The following is a 25,685-nucleotide window of genomic DNA, read 5'->3' on the forward strand; positions in this document are numbered from 1 at the left end:
TTTGTTCTCGCTCCCTCCTCAACCGTTGTCACATGAGTACTCAAAAGCCCATGAGAATTATTTTGAATATGGTTTTACCACCAGAGAATCCCACCCCTAAGTGTAGTCCTGTCTGTCCCAGAGACACTCACTCTTATCCCCCAGTATAACCCAGTATGTCCCAGTGACCCCCTAATATGGCTCAGTCTGTTCCAAGGACACTCACTTACACACCATGGTATAGCCTATCAGTCCCAGGGACACTCACGCTTACCTCCCAATATGTCCCGGTAACACCACAGCATAGCCCAGATTGTCCCAGGTACTGTATACTCCCTGCCAACCCCTAGCCTGCTCCCATATCCACTCACCTGGAGAAGCCAGCCTGCCAAACACCAAGTTGCAAAATAGAACTGAAGTTTAAAGATGTGTGTGTAAATAAGCAGTACTAAATGTACGTAAGTCTCTTTAAAAATAGCTCATTACATGCGTACATGCAAACCACACTCTGACATGTTCCCTTTTTTCATGTGCACAGGTGAATATAATGCATGTATGTGACCCGTTTATAAAATACAGATTGCATGCGTATATGTCCCATATGTGCGTATAGGCACATTTTTGCATGTATAAGCTTTTGAAAATTCACCTGATAAGAGTAAAAAAGAGAGACTTGAATGTTTTGTGGGCTAATGTAAGGGTTTGCATAGTCCAAAATTAACTGATTTAAGAAATTATTAAAATCGATAAAGGGAAAGGTATTACTAGTTCTTTAAGAGTAATTTTTCCATGGGATAATTTAGCTAGTGTTTAAAAATATGGTAAGCTGGTGTAGCAGATATACAAATATGAGAAACATTTCTTCTATTGACTGTATTATGCTGGAATTTTTCATTATGTCTGATTATGAGTGAATTTTCTTTGATTGCACGTTTGAACTGTGCTGAACGCTTCCAATGTATAACCTGCAGGAGAATTAGGCTGTTGTGAGTGTTTATTTCCATGAACAAGTGGTAAAGGGAGAGGAATGGCAGTTAAAAAAAATAGTGTGGCAGAAGCACTGGCACCGATAAGGGGAGAAGTCTAATGGACAAGGGAATTAATGCTGCTTTAGCAGGACCTATTTTGTTGGATATAGGAAATTCTCAGGGGGAAGACTCAGAGGAGGTAAATGTTAGAGAGCAACATGCTTCAAGGCAGAGGAGGGATTTTATTGACGCATGAGTCAAAGAGGTGATTACAACTGGGATTGTATTTGCCCTTCAGGTTGGTTTGGAGATAGATGGGGGTCCCATGGCACCAGCTTATGGAGTATTTTGGAGGAGTTGGTTGGGGAGAGAGTAGGATTGGGGAATCATGGTAGGGGAAGGCTTAAGTTGAAATGACATGGGATGGTGGATGGGCGGAGATAGCAGTGGACACGGGGGTGATTTTGAAGGGGTGTGGTGCCAAGGAGAGTTCAGAGGGGAGACAGAAGCAGATGATAGGGGTGTGCATTCATTTTCAACGTATTGGCAATCCGCAACATATATGTCCCTATTTGTTGTATTCATGGGGAAGCGAAACATATCGCAACTCCCCACGAATATAACATATCATCCGTTCCATATGTTTGGTGCCGCGTGCTTTTCTTCACCACCATTTGCAATCAGAGAACGCCATTTGGGTGTATCCATAGGCAAAAACCTGACCTTTCCTGTGAGTCATCAGTGACCTCATAGCCCTGTCAGAGTGGGTCGGACAGGTTGGCACGGATACCAGAATGCAATGTATCAGCGATAAGATTTTTTGAAATGCACTGAATGCAGCCAATCATGTTGTCACTCAGTGCTCAGTGATGCTTTTCCTGATGACCCAGCACTATATATACTTAAGCACACAATGTGCCATGCACTTTCTTTGCAGGGGTGACATGGGGAGGCTGGGAGGTGGTCTGTCTCTGCGGAACGTGGATGCACTCAGAGCTAGTCTGAATTCTCAAATCTGTATTCAATTGCTAGCTAGGCTAGTTACTTAAGAGAAAAATATATTTATTCTTTATTTGGCTACAGTGTCAGCTAGCCCTGTTTTTTTTTTAAGCAGTTTTTTTAGTTGATCTGAGACGGTCTCTCTGTGCCAGGGAGAGAAGCTGCTAGCAGTGCCATTTTGTTTAATTCACCTTCTGGGCTAGGCTGCAAGCACCATTTGGGTGTTGTGGGTGGGAGAGATATATTCAATTTTTAGCTAGTTTGCTAGAACGTCCATTGAAAAATATATTTCATCGGGCACTGGGTAGTTTAGCAGACTCAAGTATATTATTGGGACAGTCTGTGCAGTGAAATCCCCAGTCTGCCTCTTTTGTAGTTATAAGCTCTGTGTGTGCACACACAATGCATTAGTGCATATCAAGGCATTGTGCCAGTGGGCACTGGCTAGTTTAGCAGACTCAAGTATATTACTGGGACAGTCTGTGCAGTGAAATCCCCAGTCTGCCTCTTTTGTAGTTACAAGCTCTGTGTGTGCATAGCAAGCTCTGTGTGTGCATATCAAGGCACTGTGCCAGTGGGCAGCCAGTAGGCACTAGGCAGTGACACTAAATCCATAATGTCAGGGAAAGCTAGATGTGGTCAAGTGATTGGGACTGGCAGAGGAGGCACTTCAAAAGGCACTAGTGCCAGTCCCCCATTAAAGTTAAAAAGGGACCTGTTGCAATCTAAACTCTTTGGAGGGGCAGGCAGTTCCATCCAGAAAAAAATGAAATCTAAACATGATGCATCGCCATCGCCACAACCTGTTTCTGACCCTGTAGTTTTGGAGGTGAGGGAAAGGGAGGCTGAGTCATGTCAGACAAAATGTCGACACCCAAAAGCAGCAGTAGGACAGAAGTCTCGACTAAGACTTAGCGTTGACAATGTAGTGCAGTCACTGTTTGCTTCTGATTCAGATGAAGAATCATCTTGTGTGGGATTCTCATCAGAAACGGAAGAAGTAATAGCTGACGAAGTTTTAGGAGGATCAGTTAGTCCTGTCTTAGCCTCCACTTCAGTGCAGCAGGGGAGAGATGAAACTGAGGAGGAGGAGGAAGAGCAGTCAGCGCAGGCACAGAGGGTGACTGAGGCCCCTGGCACTGCTTCTCAGGGTGCACCCACTACTTCAGCTCCAGTGCCAGCATCCACCCCCAAGGCTTTAGAGAAGGGAGGATTACGAAAGACATTGTGATCTGGAGCCACTTTAAAGTGATGGATGACCCGTGTTTTGCTCGGTATAATTACTGAGGCACGGCTATTAGCAGAGACAAGCAAATGGAACATCTATCTAATTTTGGCATGACGCATCATATGAAGAGGCTACAACCAACAACAGTACTGCCATCTGGGGATGGTGGCAGTAACAGTCAAGGGACCCCTTCCAAGCAGCGTAAAGTGGTTCAAAAGCAGCAGAGTCAGCCCATGCCCTCATCACCTTCTAGCAGTCAGGTGGCAGACCAGCAACCCCCTGACATGTGGCAGAAGCGACAACCCACTATGGAAGAAATGGGATGGAGTGCGGTAACGCTATCCCGGGGTAGGAGGCAGGCAGCCTCAAAAGTTGTAATCAGCAGCATTGGGGAAATGATTGCCCTTGATGACCAGCCCTTGCAGTTGGTGGGTTTCAAGCGTTTTCTGAAGGTCGTAGTTCCAAATTACAAAGTCCCCTCCAGAACCACATTTAGCAGAAAGGTCCTGCCCAGCCTGTACAAGCAGTGTCGCAGTTGAATCCAAGCGCTGCTAGCTAAGGCAGAGGGGAGTGTGCATTTCACCTGCGATATCTGGACCGCCATGAATGCTACACACTCTTACCTCTCCCTGACAGCACACTGGTGGGACCTGGCTGAGGCAGGGGCAGGCAGCAGCTCTTTTACTGAACAAATATCAGGGTGGAGGTGGGCTTTACTGCACACCCACCTGACGGACTGGCCCATACCGCAGCCAATATTCTAGCATGCATCAGACAGATGCTGGAGGGCTGGCAACTACACCAGCGAGACAGGAATCCTCAGGCAGGGTTCTTTGTCACAGACAATGGTGCAAACATGGTTAAGGCAATAAACGATGGGCACTTTAAGAACATCAGATGTTTTGCACACACTCTGCACCTGGTAGTGAAGTCAGCTCTGGGGTTGGATTCCAGTGACAAAGAGAATGAATACCTGCATAGATTAATACAGAAGTGCAGTAACATAGCAGCACACTTCCACAGAAGTGTGAAGGCGGGGCAGGTTGTTCGACAAAAGCAGACTGATTTGGAGATGCCTCACAAGTGTCTTATTCAAGACATTGCCACCCGGTAGAATTCCACCTTTATGATGCTCGAGAGGTTAGTGAAGCTGCAGAAACCCCTTCATGAACATTCTGGTACAATGGACATAGGTGTGCAGAATCCCCTAGGGCATCATGACTGGTTAGTCATGAGTCAGCTGGTAAAAATCCTGCAGCCCTTCAAGGATGTCACGGAGGAGCTGAGTTCCAGAAGTGCCACCTTGGCTGACATCATCCCAATAGTTAATTTCCTGGATGAAAATTTTGAGGCCTTTAAACAGGAAGAGGGAATGACAGTTGAGGTACTGCATTGTCTGGATGTTTTGCAGCAGCAGGTAGAAGAGAGATTAAGGCCTTTAACAGAACAGAACACATACATGCTCACCACAGTCTGTGATCCCCGTGTGAAAGGGAAACTCGCCCTACAGTATGATTGATGAAGAACCTGCTGTTAGCAAAGGTCCATGAACAGAAGCGCCATAGGCAGAGACAGATTCGGCGTGAAGCAGAGATGGAAACAGCGGGCACTTCAGAGAGTTGTGGTATCCCAAGCAGGAGCAGCACTCTGTCAGCGACAGTTAGTACCTCCCCCTCCTCCTCCACTTCAGAACATCAAAGGCATGTTGCCCATAAAGATTCATCTGTTGTGCTCTGGGCTTGAGAGAAAGCAGCTGGCATGAGTAAATCTCAGCCCACCCAAGCAAAGGAGACACCAGAACAGCTGTCAGTGACATGGTATCTCTCAGAGCCGACAGAAAACTTGCAGACATATCCACTGGCATATTGGGCACACAAGTCCACTGTCTGACCACACCTAGCCAAAGTGGCTCAGCGATATCTGTCATGTCCACCAACCAGTGTGCCCAGTGAATGTGTCTTTTCAATTACAGGGGATATCATGAGCCCTCACCGCTCAAGCCTGGCACCAGAGTTGATGGAAATGCTAGTGTTTTTGAAAGTACACCTGCCTTTGCTTGGGTTTCCAAATTTTCCCTGTGAATGGCAAGATTAATAAAAGCAATTGAAAGCCTTGCAGCAGCTCCAACTGCCTCCTATGCTCCAGATAATATAAGCACTGCAGCACATCTACCTGACCTGAAACGCTGTGCCTGTCCATCCACTGTCCAGGCCGTACGTCCCTACAAGGGCCTGACCTCTAACGCTTTGCCTGTCCGTTCACATTTGGAATGTAAGAACATAAAAAGCTGACTTCAGATGTTTGGAGCTTGCATATTTCATATGCTCAATATTATTCATGACCTTGCCAACAGTAATGTTTCTAGTACTATTGAAAACTGGTGGTAGTTGCAATCTAGTTCATCTTCTGTGTTCCCATTGTTTACAGAGGCACTGTATAAACCACAAAGTCAACATAGGTTGATATTGTAGATTTTGACTTGAGCAGTGGTTTTCTTATTTCTGAGAGCTCTTCATATTCCTCTGTCATCAGCTGAAGTGCATAAGTACAGTTAATAGCTTCTGGGTATTCAAAAATAATCTCCAGCTCAGTTCTTGCTTCACAAATGGCAGTCTCTATTGCTATAAAGCATCCTCTGTTGAGTTATCTTTCAGAAATGAAAAAGATGCCATTTTCTTCTGGCAGTGAACCAGTTCAGGAAGAAGTGACAGGTCAAACCACAACATACCTGCATAAAGGAAATCCTCTAATGCTATGCCTGTCCATCCAGGCCTAAGAGTGTTTGACCTGTGTCCTTGATTGCTGTGCCTGTTTGTACAGGCCTTAAGTCCCTACAAGGGTTTGACCTCGATTGCTGTGCCTATTCGTCTAGGCCTTATGTCCCTAGGTGGGCTTGAGCTCTGTCCTTGATTGCTGTGACTGTTCGTCCAGGCCTTAAGTCCCTACAAGGGTTTGACCTCGATTGCTGTGCCTGTCCGTCTAGGCCTTTTGTCCCTAGGTGGGATTGACCTCTGTCCTCGATTGCTGTGCCAGTTCGTCCAGGCCTTATGTCCCTATGTGGGCTTGACCTCAAGCCCTACATGGGCTTGACCTCTGTCCTCGATTGATGTACTTGTCCATCCAGGCCTTATGTCCCTAGGTGGGATTGAGCTCTGTCCTCGATTGCTGTGCCTGTTCGTCCAGGCCTTATGTCCCTATGTGGGCTTGACCTCTGTCCTCTATTGCTGTGCCTGTTCATACAGGCCTTATGTCCCTACAAGGGTTTGACCTCGATTGCTTTGCCTATTCGTCTAGGCCTTATATCCCTAGGTGGGCTTGAACTCTGTCCTTGATTGCTGTGACTGTTCGTAGAGGCCTTATGTCCCTAGGTGGGATTGACCTCTGTCCTCTATTGCTGTGCCTGTTCGTCCAGGCCTTATGTCCTTAAGTGGGCTTGACCTCTGTCCTCGATTGCTGTACCTGTCCATCCAGGCTTATGTCCCTAGGTGGGATTGACCTCTGTCCTCGATTGCTGTGTCTGTTTGTCCAGGCCTTATGTCCCTACCTGGGCTTGACCTCTGTCCTTGATTGCTGTGCTTGTCCGTCCAGGCATTATGCCCCTAGCTGGGATTGACCTCTGTCCTTGACTGCTCTGCCTTTCATCCAGGCCTTATGTCCCTATCTGGGCTTGACCTCTGTCCTCGATTGCTGTGCCTGTCCGTCCAGGCCTTATGTCCCTAAAAGGGTTTGACTTCAATTGCTGTGCCTGTTCATCCAGGCCTTATGTCCCTACAAGGGTTTGACCTTGATTGCTGTGCCTGTCTGTCCAGGCCTTATGTCCCTAGGTGGGATTGACCTCTGTCCTCGACTGCTGTGCCTGTCCGTCTAGGCCTTATGTCCCTAGGTGGGATTGATCTCTTTCCTCTATTGCTGTGCCTGTCCATCCAGGCCCTATGACCCTATGTGGGATTGACCTCTGTCCTCGATTGCTGTGCCTGTCCGTCCGGACCATATGTCCCTAGGTTAGATTGACCTCTGTCCTCGATTGCTTTGCCTATTCGTCCAGGCCTTATTTGTTAGTAACGTGTTGCAAGGAGTTAGCAATCTGTTATTATTTAGGAGAGTTGTGGGTGGATCCTTGGACCTGTGGCAGATGACCACACCCTGGGGGGAATGATCCCGAGAGGGGCCACCGGTCAGGCTCAGAGTTAGGAGACAGACACACACTAGTCCTGTATACTGAACCACCAAAGGTGGCAGTAGTGAGCTGGAATGCCCAGCTGGGCTGTAGTCCCTCAGATACTGGAACAGCGATCCCTGGAGTCTGAGCTGTAGAGAAATTGAGATATATTGAGTAGGCAGGGTATGCAGAGTTCATGGACAGAACCTGATGGTAACACTCACACAATGTCTCATAGAAACCCAGGAGCTGGAATGAAGTAGGCCCTCGAGGAGCGAGTACCTTTTTCCAGGGAAAGCTCTGAGAGTGCAATGGTGTGATGATTTGCACCGGTCTGCAAAGCATCTATTCCTGGAATCTAATCACTGGTCGAGCGTCTCTGGATACTCCTCAATTCCAAATAACAAGTTATAAGTATTTATCCAGTAAATCCTCAGGTGGGATTTGAACCCTGTCCCACGTGACTAGAAGGCAGAAGCCTTCTCTACTGAGCCACCGCTCAGTTCCTGAAGTTTGGCGTAAAAGTTCAGCTTTACAAGTTCAGCTTTAACCAATATCCAGTTCAATATTCAATGTTCCAGAGTCTGGCCCTGTTGGGCCTAACTGCCACCACCCACCGTATCCTTTGGGTCGGGTATTTCTCTCCCCAAGGATACAACCACCCGCTGGCAGTTCTCGCAGCAAACGTGTCTATATTGTAAGTCCAGACCAACAAAGTCCCCTTGCACACCTTCCTTGTGATGGGGTTGGTCGTCCTCCACACGGTCGGGTTGTCTGGTATCAAAGCATCCTTACAGCAGCCTGGTAGTCCGACCTCCCTCCCTCAGTCCCCAGCTGGAGACTGAGACTGCTCTCCTGGTGTGGCCTTTTATCCTCCCTAGACTCCTCCTCCACATGTAGCTGGTTGGCTCTGTACGGCCCCTCCTCATTTGTCACCTCCCCTTGGACCCAGGGATTGGGCTCCGCAGCTCCATTTCCCACACCTGCGGCTCCTCTGCACTTATAGCCTCTGGTGGGAGGAACCAAGGGACGTCTTCAGCTGGGAGTTGCCTTATTTCCCTTCCCCCTTTCTCCTGCATCTTTAGATCCTGATCTTTTAGTTGCCGTTTCTGGTTTGGGATATAGACCCCATCACAAATGGTAACTCACAGATGTAGTAGGCAGCGATGACTTCCAGGCAGAAGTGAATTCCGAAGAAGTCCGGGAATGAGGGCCCTCGAGGAGCGAGTACCTTTTCAAGACTGCTACCCACAAAGTAAGAGAGAAAGAGTGAGGCCCCCGAGGAGTGGGTACCCCTGGTAAGTCCGAGGAGGCAGAGTAGAGTAGATAGAATTAATCCTTATCCTTGCTAACTTGAGTTGTTAGCAATTCAGAGACCTTTAAATATCTGAAGCGGAGGACGTCATCTCAGGGGGACACCCCTGAGGTTCGCACCACTTCTGGTACTTGAGGAGGGGCCGCGCCGTGCGCGCGCCCCTATGCATCAGGTGAACATGGTGGTTTTCAGCGTCAGGCCGGTCCGGGAATGCCGGACGAGTATGGCCGAAGAACACCGCGGCGGCCAACCTTCCATCAACCCCAGAGGGAGTCGCCAATGCGGTAAGGTGGGCGGAGTGGAGATGTCGGGCAGCGACGGTCGCAACATTATGTCCCTATGTGGGCTTGACTTCTGTCCTCAATTGCTGTGTCTATCTGACCAGGCCTTATGTCCCTAGGTGGGATTGACCTCTGTTCCTCGATTGCTGTGCCTGTCCATCCAGGCCTTATGTCCCTAGGTGAGATTGACCTCTGTCCTCGACTGCTGTGCCTGTCCATCCAGGCCTTATGTCCCTAGGTGGGATTGACCTCTGTCCTCGACTGCTGTGCCTGTCCATCCAGGCCTTATGTCCCTAGGTGGGATTGACCTCTGTCCTCAACTGCTGTACCTGTCCATCCAGGCCTTATGTCCCTACAAGGGTTTGACCGCAATTGCTGTGCCTGTCCGTCCAGGCCTTATGTGACTAGGTGGCATTGACCTCTGTCCTCTATTGATGTGCCTGTCCGTCCAGGCCTTATGTCCCTAGGTAGGATTGACCTCTGTCCTCGACTGCTGTGCCTGTCCGTCCAGGCCTTATGTGCCTAGGTGGCATTGACCTATTGCTGTGCCTGTCCGTCCAGGCCTTATGTCCCTAGGTGGGATTGACCTCTGTCCTCAACTGCTGTGCCTGTCCATCCAGGCATTATGTCCCTAGGTGGGATTGACCTCCGTTCTCTATTGCTGTGCCTGTCCATCCAGGCCTTATGTGCCTAGGTGGCATTGACCTCTGTCCTCGACTGCTGTGCCTGTCCGTCCAGGCCTTATGTGCCTAGGTGGCATTGACCTCTGTCCTCTATTGCTGTGCCTGTCCGTCCAGGCCTTATGTCCCTAGGTAGGATTGACCTCTGTCCTCGACTGCTGTGCCTGTCCGTCCAGGCCTTATGTGCCTAGGTGGCATTGACCTCTGTCCTCTATTGCTGTGCCTGTCCGTCCAGGCCTTATGTCCCTAGGTAGGATTGACCTCTGTCCTCGACTGCTGTGCCTGTCCGTCCAGGCCTTATGTGCCTAGGTGGCATTGACCTCTGTCCTCTATTGCTGTGCCTGTCCGTCCAGACCTTATGTCCCTAGGTGGGATTGTCCTCTGTCCTCAACTGCTGTGCCTGTTCGTCCAGGCCTTATGTCCCTAGGTGGGATTGACTTCTGTCCTCGACTGCTGTGCCTGTTCGTCCAGGCCTTATGTCCCTAGGTGGGATTGACCTCTGTCCTCGACTGCTGTGCCTGTCCATCCAGGCATTATGTCCCTAGGTGGGATTGACCTCCGTTCTCTATTGCTGTGCCTGTCCGTCCAGGCCTTATGTGCCTAGGTGGCATTGACCTCTGTCCTCGATTGCTGTGCCTGTTTATCCAGGCCTTATGTCCCTAGGTGGGACTGACCTCTGTCCTCTATTGCTGTGCCTGTCCATCCAGGCCTTATGTCCCTACAAGGGTTTGACGTCGATTGCTGTGCCTGTCCATCCAGGCCTTATCTGCCTAGGTGGCATTGACCTCTGTCCTCGACTGCTGTGCCTGTTCATCCAGGCCTTATGTCCCTAAGTGGGCTTGACCTCTGTCCTCGATTGCTGTGCCTGTCCGTCCAGGCCTTATGTCCCTAGGTGGGATTGACCTCTGTCCTTGACTGCTCTGCCTGTTCGTCCAGGCATTATGTCCCTAGATGGGTTTGACCTCTGTCCTCGACTGCTGTGCTTGTTCGTCCAGGCCTTATGTCCCTTCAAGGGTTTGACCACGATTGCTGTACCTGTCCGTCCAGGCCTTATGTGCCTAGGTGGCATTGACCTCTGTCCTCGACTGCTGTGCCTGTTTATCCAGGCCTTATGTCTCTAGATGGGATTGACCTCTGTCCTCTATTGCTGTGGCTGTCCGTCCAGGGCTTATGTACCTAGGTGGGATTGACCTCTGTCCTCGATTGCTGTGCATGTTCGTCCAGGCCTTATGTTCCTACATGGGCTTGACCTCTGTCCTCGATTGCTGTGCCTGTCCGTCCAGGCCTTATGTGCCTAGGTGGCATTGACCTCTGTCCTCGACTGCTGTGCCTGTTTATCCAGGCCTTATGTCTCTAGATGGGATTGACCTCTGTCCTCTATTGCTGTGGCTGTCCGTCCAGGGCTTATGTACCTATGACCTCTGTCCTCGATTGCTGTGCATGTTCGTCCAGGCCTTATGTTCCTACATGGGCTTGACCTCTGTCCTCGATTGCTGTGCCTGTCCGTCCAGGTCTTATGTCCCTAGGTGTGGCAGCCTATCACTTAGCAGCTGTTGACCCATGTTCAGACGAGAAAAGAGTTCCAAGGTACTTAGACTGTGCCAAACACAGTGAGAGCATATTCACAGTGAGACCTCCTCTATGTTTCCATGCTTTGAAGGCTCCTGCTCCACTCTAGGGGCCAACCCATTCCACGGAGCCCTTTCCTGCTCAAAGGAAAGGGAACTCTCCTCGGTGATGCAGCCTATCTCTTCATACCTGTTGACCCATGATGAACCGCTGTTCACATGGAACCCTGCTCCAGGTCACCACACTTTGAAGGCTTGTGCTCCACTCTAGGGTCAAACCCATTCCGCAGAGCCCTTTCCTGCTGAAAGTAAAGGGAACTTTCCCCGGTGATGCAGCTTATCTCTTAGCACCGGTTGACCCATGTTCAACCGCTGTTCACATGGCACCCTGCTCCATGTCGCCATGCTTTGAAGGCTTGTGCTCCACTCTAGGGGCCAACCCATTCCAAGGAAGCCCTTTCCTGCTCAAAGAAAGGGAACTCTCCCCGGTATTGCAGCCTATCTCTTAGCACCGGTTGACCCATGTTGAACCGCTGTTCACATGGTACCCTGCTGCACGTCGCCACACTTTGAAGTCTCGTGCTCCAATCTAGGGGTCAACCCATTCCAAGGAAGCCCTTTCCTGCTCAAAGAAAAGGAAATCTCCTCAGTGTTGCAGCCTATCTCTTAGCACCGGTTGACCCATGTTCAACCGCTGTTCACATGGCACCCTGTTCCATGTCGCCATGCTTTGAAGGCTTGTGCTCCACTCTAGGGGCCAACCCATTCCAAGGAAGCCCTTTCCTGCTCAAAGAAAGGGAACTCTCCCCGGTATTGCAGCCTATCTCTTAGTACCTGTTGACCCATGTTGTTGAACTGCTGTTCACAGTGATACCTCCTCCAGGTCGCCACGCTTTGAAGGCTCGTGCTCCACTCTAGGGGTCAACCCATTCCAAGGAAGCCCTTTCCTGCTCAAAAAAAGGGAACTCTCCCCAGTGTTACAGCCTATCTCTTAGCACCGGTTGACCCATGTTGAACCGCTGTTCACATGGTACCTGCTGCACATCGCCACACTTTGAAGGCTCGTGCTCCACTCTAGGGGCCAACCCATTCCAAGGAAGCCCTTTCCTGCTCAAAGAAAGGGAACTCTCCCCAGTGTTACAGCCTATCTCTTAGCACCAGTTGACCCATGTTGAACTGCTGTTCACATGCACCCTCCTCCGCCTCGGCCTTGAAAATTCTCGTTTGTATATCTGCTAGCTCCACCAGATTTTAAAAGACCAGCAAGAGCTCACTAGACGCCAATGGATGCACCCCACTCTAGGGGCGAAACCATTATAGGGAGCTCTTTCCTGCACAAAGGAAAGGGAACGCTCCCCGGGTGTAGCCAGCCTGTATCTACCCTCTGCCTCTGTGCCTTGCTGCCATACACCAGATGACTCACTCAACTCCTTGTGGTGTTTCTGGCCACTATCATAGTTGCTCAGTGTGTTGGTGCTAGTCTTTCTGCTTGCTATGTTCCCCCTTCATTGTGCTGTAGGATATTGATGCCACTTGTCTTGCCGCTTTGCCTGTCGTGCTGCCTTTGAGGGTTCATGCATCTGTTATCGTTGCTCTCTTTTGAAGCTGTGGTGTGTTTTTGACACTCTCCTTGCTGCTTTGCACCTCTATTAAAGCACTCTTCTTGCCACTCCTGGTACCCCTTTGCCCCTTTAAAGTACCTTAGGCTATTCATGCCCCTTTCATGCCCCTTTGCCACAGTCTAAGTACCTTGCAGCTCTTTTGTTGTTCTGATGATTGCTCCCCAGAAGTTTCATCAAAATTGATAATAAACCCCAATTCTGCAGCCAAAAATAGGCTGCAAATACTTCTCCTATTGACTTTAATGGGAACCGGAAACGAAGGCACGTATCAACGTATAGGGGGCGCCATTGAACGAATGCAACGTATTTGCCTACCGACGAATACGAATACCAAATAGGACGAATCCGTACCCTCTGCACATCCCTAGCAGATGAGTTGGTAGTGGGGCTCGGGGTGGGAGGGGAGAGGAGGGGGTTTTGATGGGAGGCTCAAAATGATATTGAAGGGCAATCATTTGCAAGAGGGTTTATGGGCAGAGGTGTTGTTTCAGAGGCTAGAAGGGCCACTGGACATTCAGCCTCTTGTCCAGGTTCCGAAGGTCAATTTTATGGAAGAGAAGGTGTCATAGGTCGAGGAGCGGTGCAGCATGTGTTACATCATGTTTTGCAAAACCTTCAGGACAAGAAAGCACGACAGGTACTTCCCAGCAGAGGCATGGAGGAATATGGAGCTGTAAGAGGGGGAGTGTTCCACAGTGAAGGAAGAGCAGAGCATTGTGAATGAAGCTTGGAGATGGAGCGGTACTGGTGTGCAAGAGGGTACAGCTATGGGTGGTGGTACTTTGGTAATTGGCAGAAACGCACACATTCACTCATGTAATGTTACACCTCCTTTTTGGGGGGCACAATTCATGCATGTGCACTTATGCATATAGAGGGTAACTTTCCAACAACTCCATTTGGCCCTACACATGCATTTATATGGCCATGCAGAGATCTATGATATTTTATATCAACACGTATCACATGCGCGTATTATAAAATATGCATATTTCTAACCTGCGCTTATGTATGCTTACACTTGTATATATGCAATGTATTCAAACCACATATCATCAATGCACTGAATGTGCATACTTTCCTACCAATTTTAAAAATATAAGTGCATGTATATTTTGCATGTGAAAATAAAATAGGATTTTCTCACATAAAACTCAATTTAGTGCATAAGTCAACATATTTTAAAACGTGCACAGAACTGAAATTGCCAGTTTTCCAGCCCCCTCCAGTTCACCACTTCTGACCAGTAGACGAACTGAGCAAACCAGTGGCGTAATTAGTAAAAGCTGATAATTTCAATTATATGTGTATGTTTTCAAATATACCAATTTACATATGGAAATCTCAATTTATGTAAGTACTGCTTTATTTCCATGCATAAAATATACCTGCATATGTTTTTTAAAATAGGTAGGAAAAGTACAGGTGTTCAATACATTGAAATACTTGCATTCAATGCATTGAATGTGTATTGTACGATACGTGTGTATCTGATACGGTTACAAAATGCTATTGTAAATCTGCGCACAACCATATTTGTGTGTATATGCTGCTGCGTGCAGTTGTTTGAAAGTTATCCTCCCCGATCATAAGTCCTTGTGGGAAGGGACTTATTATACCTGTATTCATTTGTTATAAAGCACCCTGCTTTAACACACTATAAAACTGCCAAAATAAACACAATCATAAAATATCATCAGCAAATATATATGATGTGACTTGTGCAGTCCTCCAAACCAAACTTACAACAGCTAGAACCAAGAGCAAATATATTCAGCTCTGAGGTTCTCAGAATGTGGATGTATATGGACAAGTCTTTGAGTGAAGTGGCAAGCACTGGCAGGACATCTATGATGGCTCCACCTCCTGCATACTCCATACAGGTTTTATCTCCCAAAGCACTGCTTTTACAATCGTTGCTAAATGGCAAAAACCTGGATAGCTGCCGATGTGAGCCCTCCAGAGACCAAACTGATTAGGAGTGAATCAAGCTTGTGAAAACTATACAATTCCTTCATATTTGTTTCTTTCATATAACAAGGATTTCCAACTGCATAAAAGTAAAGTAAACATACAAATCTCAGGGCAGAATTTTTAAAAATATAATCACTGCATAATCAGAATAAACACTCAATAAACTTACACTATCATGTGCCATATGACATTTTCTATCTCTTTACTGTTAAGTGAAGCCAGATCTCCTCCTATTGCTCTGCAGTACCCTTGGGCTTCCAACCATGATCTCTTTTCATTTTTAGCTTTCATAATAGCCTGAAAGAGTAAATTGGACCATACTGTTATAACCTTTTTGCCATATAATTTTTTGATTAATGCAGCAACAACAAAAGAAAAAGCAAGGTGGAAGAAAGATTATGTGAAGTAATATTTCCTGTTGTGGTCTGACTGAGGGCAACTTTCAAACTGTCCACATAACTGCAAAGTCCACTGGGGCTTTTTATCCACAAACTCTGCACTGGTTTTCAAGGAGAGAGTGCATGTGTACTTTCACTTCAAAAATTGCCTTAGGGAAATGTATTGGCACACATCTGCCCCTGCTTTTCTGCGGGTGTTTTATCTGACTAAAAATATATGCATACTTTTGAAAATTCAAATGGATACATGTAACATCAAACCCCACCCCAATCCCGTCCCCAGGAATGCCTCCTCCCACTGGGCACAGTGGCACTGTATGCATACTTTTACCCACACATAGAGTGGGCAATTTCCCAAAAGCCCATTTCTATGGGTAGAGCACATTTCCCCCCACCCCACCCCCCCACGGAAATTATTTTGAAAATGGTCCTCCCCATTAGCTTATCTTCTCATATTGAGAGCAAGCTGCAGTTTGGCTCTTGCCATTTCCTTTCAAGCCTGATCTGTTGGAGGTTTTTCTCTGTAGAAATGTTGATGCTCTGGATGCTGCTTTCACAGTTCCTTGTGCTGAAGTGAAAGTCTGGCATGGCATTCTCGAGAGGGGCACCAAGTCACCAGGACTGACCCTTGAGTGTGAAGCCGGGCTGCACGTCATGCTCTGACACTACTTTCTTGTAAAGTTTTGTCCCATATTATATTGCTGTCTATAGGGCAATAGAGATGGTCTCGTCCTGATTTAAGAACTCCATTTCAGAAGTTCTTCTCAATTTCCATTATTGTCTTACAGATAAGACAGTTTATCTATGCACAGACGTTTTCTGCTCCTTTGGGCTTCAAGCTTAATTGGAACTGGCCTTCACTGGGCTATGGTACCCTAAACTTTCCTTTGCAACAACCGAGGATTTTTCCTGTATTTCAAATCCCCCTCCCGACTCAGCCTAGCCATTGCAACCAGTGGCCACAAACCATGGCTGCCTCTAGAACCTGGCTCATGTGGATCCTATGCCCAGCCATTAGATGTCGCCACTGAACAACAGCTGAGACTCCCTCTCCCTTCAGGGCTGGCCCAAGAATTGAAACCAGGTACTCCACACGGCAGGACACAGCAGTACTATTCAATCAATGGGCTTGTCATTCTCTTATTTTTAAGCAAGGCTTTTTTTTTCTTCTTCTTAAAACTTTCTGTATGTCTTTTTCTTTCCCAGCTTCTTGTTATTTTTCTTTTTTTGACTTGGTTCTTTATATTCAGTTTGAAATTCCTCTGCTTTTTAATTTACTGCATTTTCTGTACTTCACTCACTGTTCTCTAAAAACCTGAAAAGCTAAGACCACACACATATTTCTAAAAAGGTGCACAGGAAGTGAGGTAGATTTGTTTTGGGTAGGACTGATAATCCTCTTTGATTGTATTGGATTCTTCACGATTTGAGGAATCATCTACCAACTCAAAGCAAAAGTCAGTGTTATTGTTGCAGTCAGGGATTTTCATGTTATTTGATTTATAGTCTGCTTTTTTGGCATTTCAAAGCAGATTACACTCGGGTACTGTAGGTAGTTCCTTATCCCCAGAGGGCTTATAATCTATGAGCTGAATAATAGAAGCCCAGCACACGCATCAATTAGGGGATACACACACAAATCGGGTTTGCGCGCACCATCCAACTTTTAAATGCCACCCAGATGTCTATGTAACTCCCACTGCACACAGAGCTCAAAAGTTTTGCAAAAAGGGGCAGGGCTTGGGCATGGTCTGAGTGGGACATGAGCGTTTTGGAGTGTGACCAAGAGATGTGCACATAAATACTTACATGCCTGTGCATATGTCCAGATTCCCTGCCATGTAAGTTTACTTCTGCTAAGGATGAGGTGATAAAAATAAAATATTATCCATACCTGAGGGGTTTTAAGGGTCTGGGGTAACTGAGGGGAGAATAAGCTATTCAACGAGGGGGCTTTGGAGGATCTAGCTATTAAGTGAGCAAACTAGTGGATGAACTGGTGGTACTGGCCATGGTGTACTTGCACAACCCTTTTAAAATTCCCAAACTTACACAGTAGAAGTGGGATTTATGTGCATAGGTGCAAGCCCACTTAAAATTGGGCACACATATGCCTGCGGTCGGGCTATTTTATACCATGCACAAGTTATACAATGACTGTGTCCTGGTGTCAATATGTGTCTGCATGCAAGTTTGAAAGTTTAAGTTTGTACCTGAGGCAATGCAGGAATAAACTGACTTGCCCAAGGTCACAAGGAACAGCAGTGGGATTTGAAACTTGGTTTCCTTGGTTTAGTAGTTTATTGCTCTAATCATTAGGCTACTCCTCCACTCCTCCTGCTGTCAACTGCTAGTTTGCTTGTTAGGATGAACTGAAATATTCTGGCACTTCTGCCCATGGAAAAAATATTTCAAAATGAATGCCACTATCTGGATGTTATAGCTATCACAGTGACTAGGAACCTACAGGAAATCAATAAATCCTGACAGAATTTTAGTATTTGGAGAACAGCACTCTATTAGTTAACTATGGTCATACTTACTTTAAAACATGTGTTAATTTGTTTTCTTGTATCCCAGCCCTCTGGGCATTTGGGGGCAGCAGTTGTTGTTGGGGGTGGAGGCGTAGTCACCCCTTCAGCCCACCTTTTGCAGATAAACTTTGCTTTCTCTGCACAATTTGTAACGTCCCATAATCCACCTGCAATTCCAGTGTTCATGACAACACATCCTGGCTTTCTTCCTGTGAAGAAAAAGAAGTGAATGAAAAATAGAGGATAATCATCTACTTAAGAAACATTTTTCGTTTAATTAGTAAGGGCTAGATTTACTAAAACAGTTTGAAACTGTCTAAAGTAAGCATGTTAGCCTGCTCACGTACATTTTTCTAAGCCTCTGAAATGCTGCCCCTTCGCCCCAGAATGCCTCTTTCCTGTGTGGCTGAAGGTCTGCATGCTGTGAAGGTGCATGCATACTGATAGCTGGGTAGAAGTTCATTCTGCCACATAGGGCTGATTTAAGTGGGCTAACCCTTGTTTCATACACATACAAGCTGCATACATTTTTCATAAGGCCTGTAAACTCACAACAGTTGGCTTAAACCCGTCCCTTAATCCCTTCTGTGTTGTGCCTGGAGGATTGGTGAGTTCAGTATTCCCTAAGAGTAGTGTGCCTATTTCACAAGCAAGTGTAGCAGTGGAAGGACATCCAGTGGTGTCTGGAAGTAATATTCAAAGGAAGTAGTAGTCAAAGATGAGACAGAGAGACAGCAGCAAGTGTGTGCTAGTCCTGGAGGGAAGGGAAGGAGACAGAAGAGCAACAGGAAGATGGTTCCTTGTTCTTAGACTTATAGACAGAAGCAGGAAAAAAAAAAAAGAGATGTCTGCACTTAGAGGAAGAACCTAAAATAGCTTATTTCAGGAAGAGAAGAGCTATTATTCCAGAACCTGGCGGAGTACAGGAGAGACCCATGGAGACTGGGATCCAGTGGTGTGGAGTCAGGGCCTTCAAGGGATTCAGTGAATCCCCAGCCCCTGACTGATGACCTTTACCAAATTTCTTTTCTTTGCAGTTTTTTTCACAAGTTGGACAGGAAGAAACCAAACTCCTACCCGAGCCAATGCTGCATCCATCCGCCACTTCCTTACTCTCACAGCCAGCAGCAGGTGCCGCATATAAGTGAACATCATCTTCTGCTGCCACAGGGCCAATCTCGCAGCTTAGCGTGTAGGGATGTGAATCGTGTCCTCGATCGTCTTAACGATCGATTTCGGCTGGGAGGGGGAGGGAATCGTACTGTTGCCGTTTGGGGGGGTAAAATATCGTGAAAAATCGTTAAAAATCGTTAAAAATCGAAAAATCGAAAAATCGAAAAATCGAAAAACCGGCACATTAAAACCCCCTAAAACCCACCCCCGACCCTTTAAATTAAATCCCCCCCCTCCCGAACCCCCCCCCCAAATAACTTAAATAACCTGCGGGTCCAGCGGCGGTCCGGAACGGCAGCGGTCCGGAACGGGCTCCTGCTCCTGAATCTTGTCGTCTTCAGCCGGCGCCATTTTCCAAAATGGCGCCGAAAAAATGGCGGCGGCCATAGACGAAAAAGATTGGACGGCAGGAGGTCCTTCCGGACCCCCGCTGGACTTTTGGCAAGTCTCATGGGGGTCAGGAGGCCCCCTACAAGCTGGCCAAAAGTTCCTGGAGGTCCAGCGGGGGTCAGGGAGCGATTTCCCGCCGCGAATCGTTTTCGTACGGAAAATGGCGCCGGCAGGAGATCGACTGCAGGAGGTCGTTCAGCGAGGCGCCGGAACCCTCGCTGAACGACCTCCTGCAGTCGATCTCCTGCCGGCGCATTTTCCATACGGAAAATGGCGCCGGCCATACGCGTATGGCCGGCGCCATTTTCCGTACGAAAACGATTCGCGGCGGGAAATCGCTCCCTGACCCCCGCTGGACCTCCAGGAACTTTTGGCCAGCTTGTGGGGGCCTCCTGACCCCCACGAGACTTGCCAAAAGTCCAGCGGGGGTCCGGAAGGACCTCCTGCCGTCCAATCTTTTTCGTCTATGGCCGCCGCCATTTTTCGGCGCCATTTTGGAAAATGGCGCCGGCTGAAGACGACAAGATTCAGGAGCAGGAGCCCGTTCCGGACCGCTGCCGTTCCAGACCGCTGCCGTTCCGGACCGCCGCTGGACCCGCAGGTTATTTAAGTTATTGGGGGGGGGGGGTTTGGGAGGTGGGGGATTTAATTTAAAGGGTCGGGGGTGGGTTTTAGGGGGTTTTAGTGTGCCGGCTCACGATTCTAACGATTTATAACGATAAATCGTTAGAATCTGTATTGTATTGTGTTCCATAACGGTTTAAGACGATATTAAAATTATCGGACGATAATTTTAATCGTCCTAAAACGATTCACATCCCTATTAGCGTGTGATTGGTCCTGCGGCAGCAGGAGTTCAAGTTACATCGAAGTGACTGCTATGGTCCATGCCACAAAGAACCTGTGATCTGGCAGGCTGCCACCATGAAGCCCATCCTGCGGCGAATGAAGAAAACTTGAGACCCTGCAACCCAGCAGCTGCCAGTGGAGTCCATCCCGTTGACAGCTGTAGACAAGTCCCAGCAGACCACTGTGGGGGGCTGAATAAGAGAGGGGGAGGCCCTGAATCTGTGTGAGTGAGAGAGAGATATGAGTGTGTCTGAGAGCAAGCAAGCCACTGAAAGTGAGAGAGTGCTTGTGTGTGTGTGCAGAGAGCCACTGAATGTGAGCGCCTGACTATGCGTGTGTGTGAAGGAGAGAGAGCCACTGAACGTGAGAGTACTTTAGTATCTGTGTTTGTGTGTGTGCAGAAGCACTGAATGTGTTTGTGTGTTCAGAGAGCCATTGAGTGTGAGAGATTGCCTGTGCCTGTATGTGTGTGTAGAGAGCCACTGAATATGAGCATGCCCGAGTATATGTGTGTGTGTGTGTGTATTAGAGGGAGAGAGATCCACTGAATGTGAGAGAGTGCCAGTGCCTATCTGTGTGTGTGTGTGTGTGTATGCAGGGAGCCACTGAATGTGAGAGATTGTGTGTGTGTGTGTGTGTGTGTGTGTGTGTGTGTGTGCAGAGAGCCACTAAATATGAGAGAATGCCTGAGTATGTGTGCGTGCGTGTGAGGGAGATAAAGCCACTGAGTGTAAATGTGTGTTTGTATGTGCATGTGTGAGGGAAGGAGAACCACTGAGTGTGAGAGTGCAATTTTTGTGTGAGAGAGTGCCTGTGTGTAAAAGCCAGAATATAAATTGCCTTTTTGTGCGTGAGGGAGAGAGAGACACTGAATGGGAGACAGTGTGTGTATGGGAGGGAGAGAGAGCCACAGAATGTAAGTGAGTGCCTGTGTCTGTGTTTATGTGTGTGTGTGTGTGTGTGTGTGTGTGTGTGTTGCAGAGAGCCACTGAATGTGAGAGAATGCCTGAGTATGTGTGTATGTGTGAGGAAGAGAGAGCCATTGAATGTGAGAAAGTGCCCACCTATGTGTATGTTTGTATGGAGAGAGAGCCTTGAATATAAGAGAGTGCCTGAGTATGTATGTGTATGAGGGAGAGAGCCACTGATTGTGAGAGAGTAACTGAGTATGAGAGAGTATCTGGGTGACTGTGTGAGAGAGAGAGAGAGAGCCACTGAGTTTGAGTGTGTGTGTATGTGTGAGGGAGAAAGAACAACTGAGTGTGAGAGAGTGCCTTTTTAGTGTGAAAGCATGCCTGTGTGTTTAAGAGCCAGAGTGCGAGAGAGTATCTGTGTGTGAAGGAGAGACAGATATTGAGTGTGAGAGATTGCCTGTGCGTATGTGAGAAAGAGAGAGACATTGAGTGTGAGATTGCCTGTGTGTGTATGTAAAAGAAGGGAGGGAGCCACTAAGTGTGAGACCATGCATTTGTGTGTTTCAGTGTGAAGAAGAAAGAATCACTGTGAGAGAGTTCCTTTGTATGTGTGAGGGACAGAGCCACTAAGTTTAAGAGAATGTCTGTGTATGTATGTTTGTGTGTGGGTGTGTGTGTGTGTGTGTGTGTGACGATAAAGCCACCGAATATTTGTATGTGAGTTAGAGTGGGTGTATTGAAGAGAGAAAGGGGATAACATTTGTACACCCTCCCCCCAATACAGGACAATCTCAGGGTGACTGGAAATCAAAGTTCCCAGATATGGAGAGCAGAAGATGACTTCTATTAGAAGCTGAGGAGGTTTCCTTTCCTGAGGCAGGCTTTGTTTTTAGCAGTTCTGAATTTTATTTAACAACAGTATATTCAGAGCCCCCAGTTTCCCATGGCAGATTTTTCTAAATTATGCAGCAATTATGAGGCAAATTTGCATAATTTTTCATAAAGATTCACACCTCTGACTAAGCAAAAAATATTTTATTGAAAACCATTCATAGTGTTTGCTTTAAACAATATTAAAACTACAAACAAATAAAAAATGTACCAAGTACACAAATCAACAATTTTTTTTTTTAACTTTTTATTTATTACATTTATAAATTGAAGAAAGGAATAAACCTTGTTTATAGAGAAAAGATAAATTATTATACAATATCACATTATGAAAAATACAAAACTAAGCAAATAAACATATCATAATTATTCATCCTCAAATGTAGCAAGTTAATACAGAGAGGGCAGAAAAACTAGGAGACAAAAGGAAATATAAGAAAGCAAAGACACTAGCTTAACATGAGTTTCAAGTAGTGATCCATCTATATGGATCAATAAGGTAGGCCTGTGGGTTCCAGGAGAGAAAGTTAAAACACTTCTGGAATTTATGAACGACAAGTTGCTCAGGAAGAAAAAAATCCAAAGCAATCATTGTAATATCTGATAACACATTTACATGGATATTAAGGCACAAAATAACACCCTCAAGAAATGGCTTTAGACCTAAGGGCAAGAAAATGTTTCCTCCTCTCTTGAGTAGAGCAGGCAAAATCAAGAAAAACTGAATCATCTGCCCATGAAATAAAGAGGAAATATTCCTGAAATATTTTTTCATCACTTCATTTACATCCTGCTCAGAAATAAAAGAAACAAGCAATGTGGCATGCTCAATAATCTCAATAAATGAGTTTTCAAGAAAATCTGTCAAGTTATCAATAGCAAACTGAGACTGCTGAGAACTCACTCTGTTAATGGATGGAAGAAAATAAGTTTAATTTATAGAAGGAACCTTGTCAGGATCAAAATGAAGAGTCTCAAGAAAATATTTCCTCATAGCATGATATGGATTCCCACCCACCACCTTGAGGAAGTGCAAAAATCATAAAGTCTCAAGAAATTCAACTCTATGAGAAAGGTTCTTCCACTCTTTAACCACAGAGAAATTGAAGGTCTGTATATTTTCAATAGCAGTCTCCATAGCCGCAATCTTAGATTTAATTTCACCAAATTGAGAATCATAGTTAATATCCATAGTATCCACTTTATTAGATAAAAGGTCACTCTTCATATTACAATTCTTAAGAGAGATACCAAAGCCTACCATCAAGTCCTATATTGAGTCTAGCTGTTAGGATTAGTAGGTATGTGGGCCCTGGGCCGAGGTGAGAGATGGTACCGCCAACAGGGAGGAACCCCGTGAGCCTCACCGTCGGGAGGTGAGGTCTCAGCTGATGTCAGACACAGTTTAAGTCCAGAGTCTTTATCAAAGAGGTAGAGCAGCACTACCCAGGGAGTGGGAGGTGCCAGAGTAAGGTCACACAGACCCAGAGGTGTCACAGGGTCTGTGGAATGGGGGATACTCAAGGAAGATACCTCAGTATAGCTGGTTATGGTCCACAGAGCGGAGTACACCGATGAGGTCTTCAGTAGAGATGATAGTGGTCCGCAGAGTGGGGTACACCGAAGAGGGTCCTCAGCAGAGACAGTAGTGGTCCACAGAGCAGGGTACACTGATGAGGTACTCAGTAGAGATGGTAATGGTCCGCAGAGCGGGGTACACCGAAGAGGGTCCTCAGTAGAGATGATCATGGTCTGCAGAGCGGGGTACACCAATGAGGTCCTCAGTAGAATAGGAAGTGGTCCGCAGAGCGGGGTACTCACGGCAAGAGTAGTGATGGTTCCAGGGAAGCCCCAGGGAATGGGGCAAGCAGAAGTCCTGAGCATCAGGCCCTCCAAGGAGTGGATAGCCAGAGACAAGGAGAGAGCCCCTGAGGAGCAGGTACCCGGGACGTCTCACGCCAAGGAAGCAGGAGCTGGAACGAAGGATTCTCTGTGAGCGAGGCAGATTCAGCAATGAAGGATCTTGTTGCCAAGTCGTTGGTAGGCAGGGCCAGCCGGCTTAAATGTCCTGGAGGAATGACATCATCTGGAGGGGACGCCCCCAAGGTTCCCACCGTGACGTGCTTAAGACTGGCCCGTGCACAAGTGCGCCTAAGGGATTCCGATGGCAAGATGGCATTCGGCGGCGTCCGTGCCACCCTGGGAGGCCTGGGAGTGGTAGGCAGGCCGGTGACAGCTGGCGGAGGCTGCCAGTCTTCCCCACGGAGTCAAGGCTGTGAAGAAAGAGGTGAGCAACAGCGGTCGCAGCCATCTGTGACTGACAGGGCCCCTCCCCGGGGGTTTTGGCTTTCTTGGGTGAGAAGCATGGAATTGTTTGATCAGCACACTGTCAAGGATGTTGACTGCAGGCTCCTAGCTGTTCTCTTCAGGGCCAAATCCTTCCCCTGAGATCAGATATTCCCAACACTTCCTGTGCTTCCTTACGTCCAAGATGTTCTCAACCTGATACGTTATATCCTCTTCTGAAGCCAGAGGTTGGGGCTCAGGAGGTTTCTTGCAGAATTCAGATAGGATGGGCGGTTTTAATAGTGAGATGTGGAAGGTGTTATGAATTTGAGCAAAATGGGTAGACGAAGGCTGCAAGTGACCGGGCCCAGCCGGCGAAGTACGGGATAGGGCCTGATGTAATTGGGAGTGAAGAGGGCTGAAGGCAGCTTTAAGCGAATAAAGCGGGTGCTGAGCCACACCTTGTCTCCGGGGTTCAACTGAGGAGCTGCCCGATGATGAGCATAGTAGAACTTCTTTGATTTCAGGGCGGCTTGCTGCAGACGTTGTTTGGTGTGCTCCCAAAGTTGATGTAGTTCTTATGCAGAGGCTTGCGCTACTGGAGAAGGTACAGACAGAGGTACTGGAAGAGGAGGCAGAGGTTGACATCCATACATTACTTGGAAGGGGGATGACCCGGTAGATGCTGACTGGTGGGAGTTCAAGGTGAACTCGGCCCATGGCAATAAGTCGGACCAGTCATTCTGCCGAGAGTTCACATACGCCCGAAGAAACTGCTTCAGGGTGCAGTTTGTCCTTTCTGTCTGTCCATTGGCCTGTAGGTGATAGGCTGATGTGAGGTCCAGGGCAATGTCAAATTTTTTACAAAGTGACCTCCAAAACTTGGTCGTGAATTGAATGCCCCGATCCGAGAGAATGTATCTTGGGAGTCCGTGAAGGCGGAAGATGTGACGAATAAATAGTTTAGCTAGCTCTGGGGCTGAAGGAAGACCAGGTAGCGCCATGAAGTGAGCTATTTTTGAAAATTAGTCCACGGTAACCCAAATGGTGTTATTGCCACTGGAAGGGGGTAGGTCCACAATGAAATCTGTGGATGTGTGTGTCCATGGCTCACTAGGTGCAGGAAGAAGTTGTAGGAGACTCCAAGGATGGCCTGCCGGCAGCTTTTGACAAGAACAAGTGGGTCACAATTCCACATATGCTTGAGCGTCCTTCTTCATGGTTGGCCACCAATAGAACATCTGGAGTGTTGCAAGAGTTCTAGCTTGTCTGGGATGACCAACAAGTAAGGAATCATGCGCCCAGCAGAGGATGTTCTTTCGAAGAGGTCGGGGAACCACTGTCTTCCTAGATGGCACTGTGAGTGTGGCGGAGAGGAGTACTTTAGTCGGGTCAATGATGTGTCGAGGGACATCTGGAACATCATCAGTGGTGAACGAACGACATAGGGCATTGGTTTGGACGTTCTTATTAGCTG

At 47.3% G+C, this 25,685-nt stretch overlaps 1 protein-coding gene across 1 annotated transcript in view; it reads right to left on the reverse strand.

Annotated features, from left to right (window-relative positions):
* The window catches only part of MRC1 (mannose receptor C-type 1), a 349,243-nt gene that overhangs the window by 198,262 nt on the left and 125,296 nt on the right, over positions 1-25,685 (reverse strand). The window contains 2 exon segments of the mRNA XM_029588750.1: positions 14,943-15,070; positions 17,715-17,914. Of these exon segments, the coding sequence (XP_029444610.1) occupies positions 14,943-15,070; positions 17,715-17,914 (328 nt within the window).

The sequence above is a fragment of the Rhinatrema bivittatum genome, chromosome 2 (genome assembly GCF_901001135.1).
Source record: "Rhinatrema bivittatum chromosome 2, aRhiBiv1.1, whole genome shotgun sequence".
NCBI classification, from domain to species: Eukaryota; Metazoa; Chordata; class Amphibia; order Gymnophiona; family Rhinatrematidae; genus Rhinatrema; species Rhinatrema bivittatum.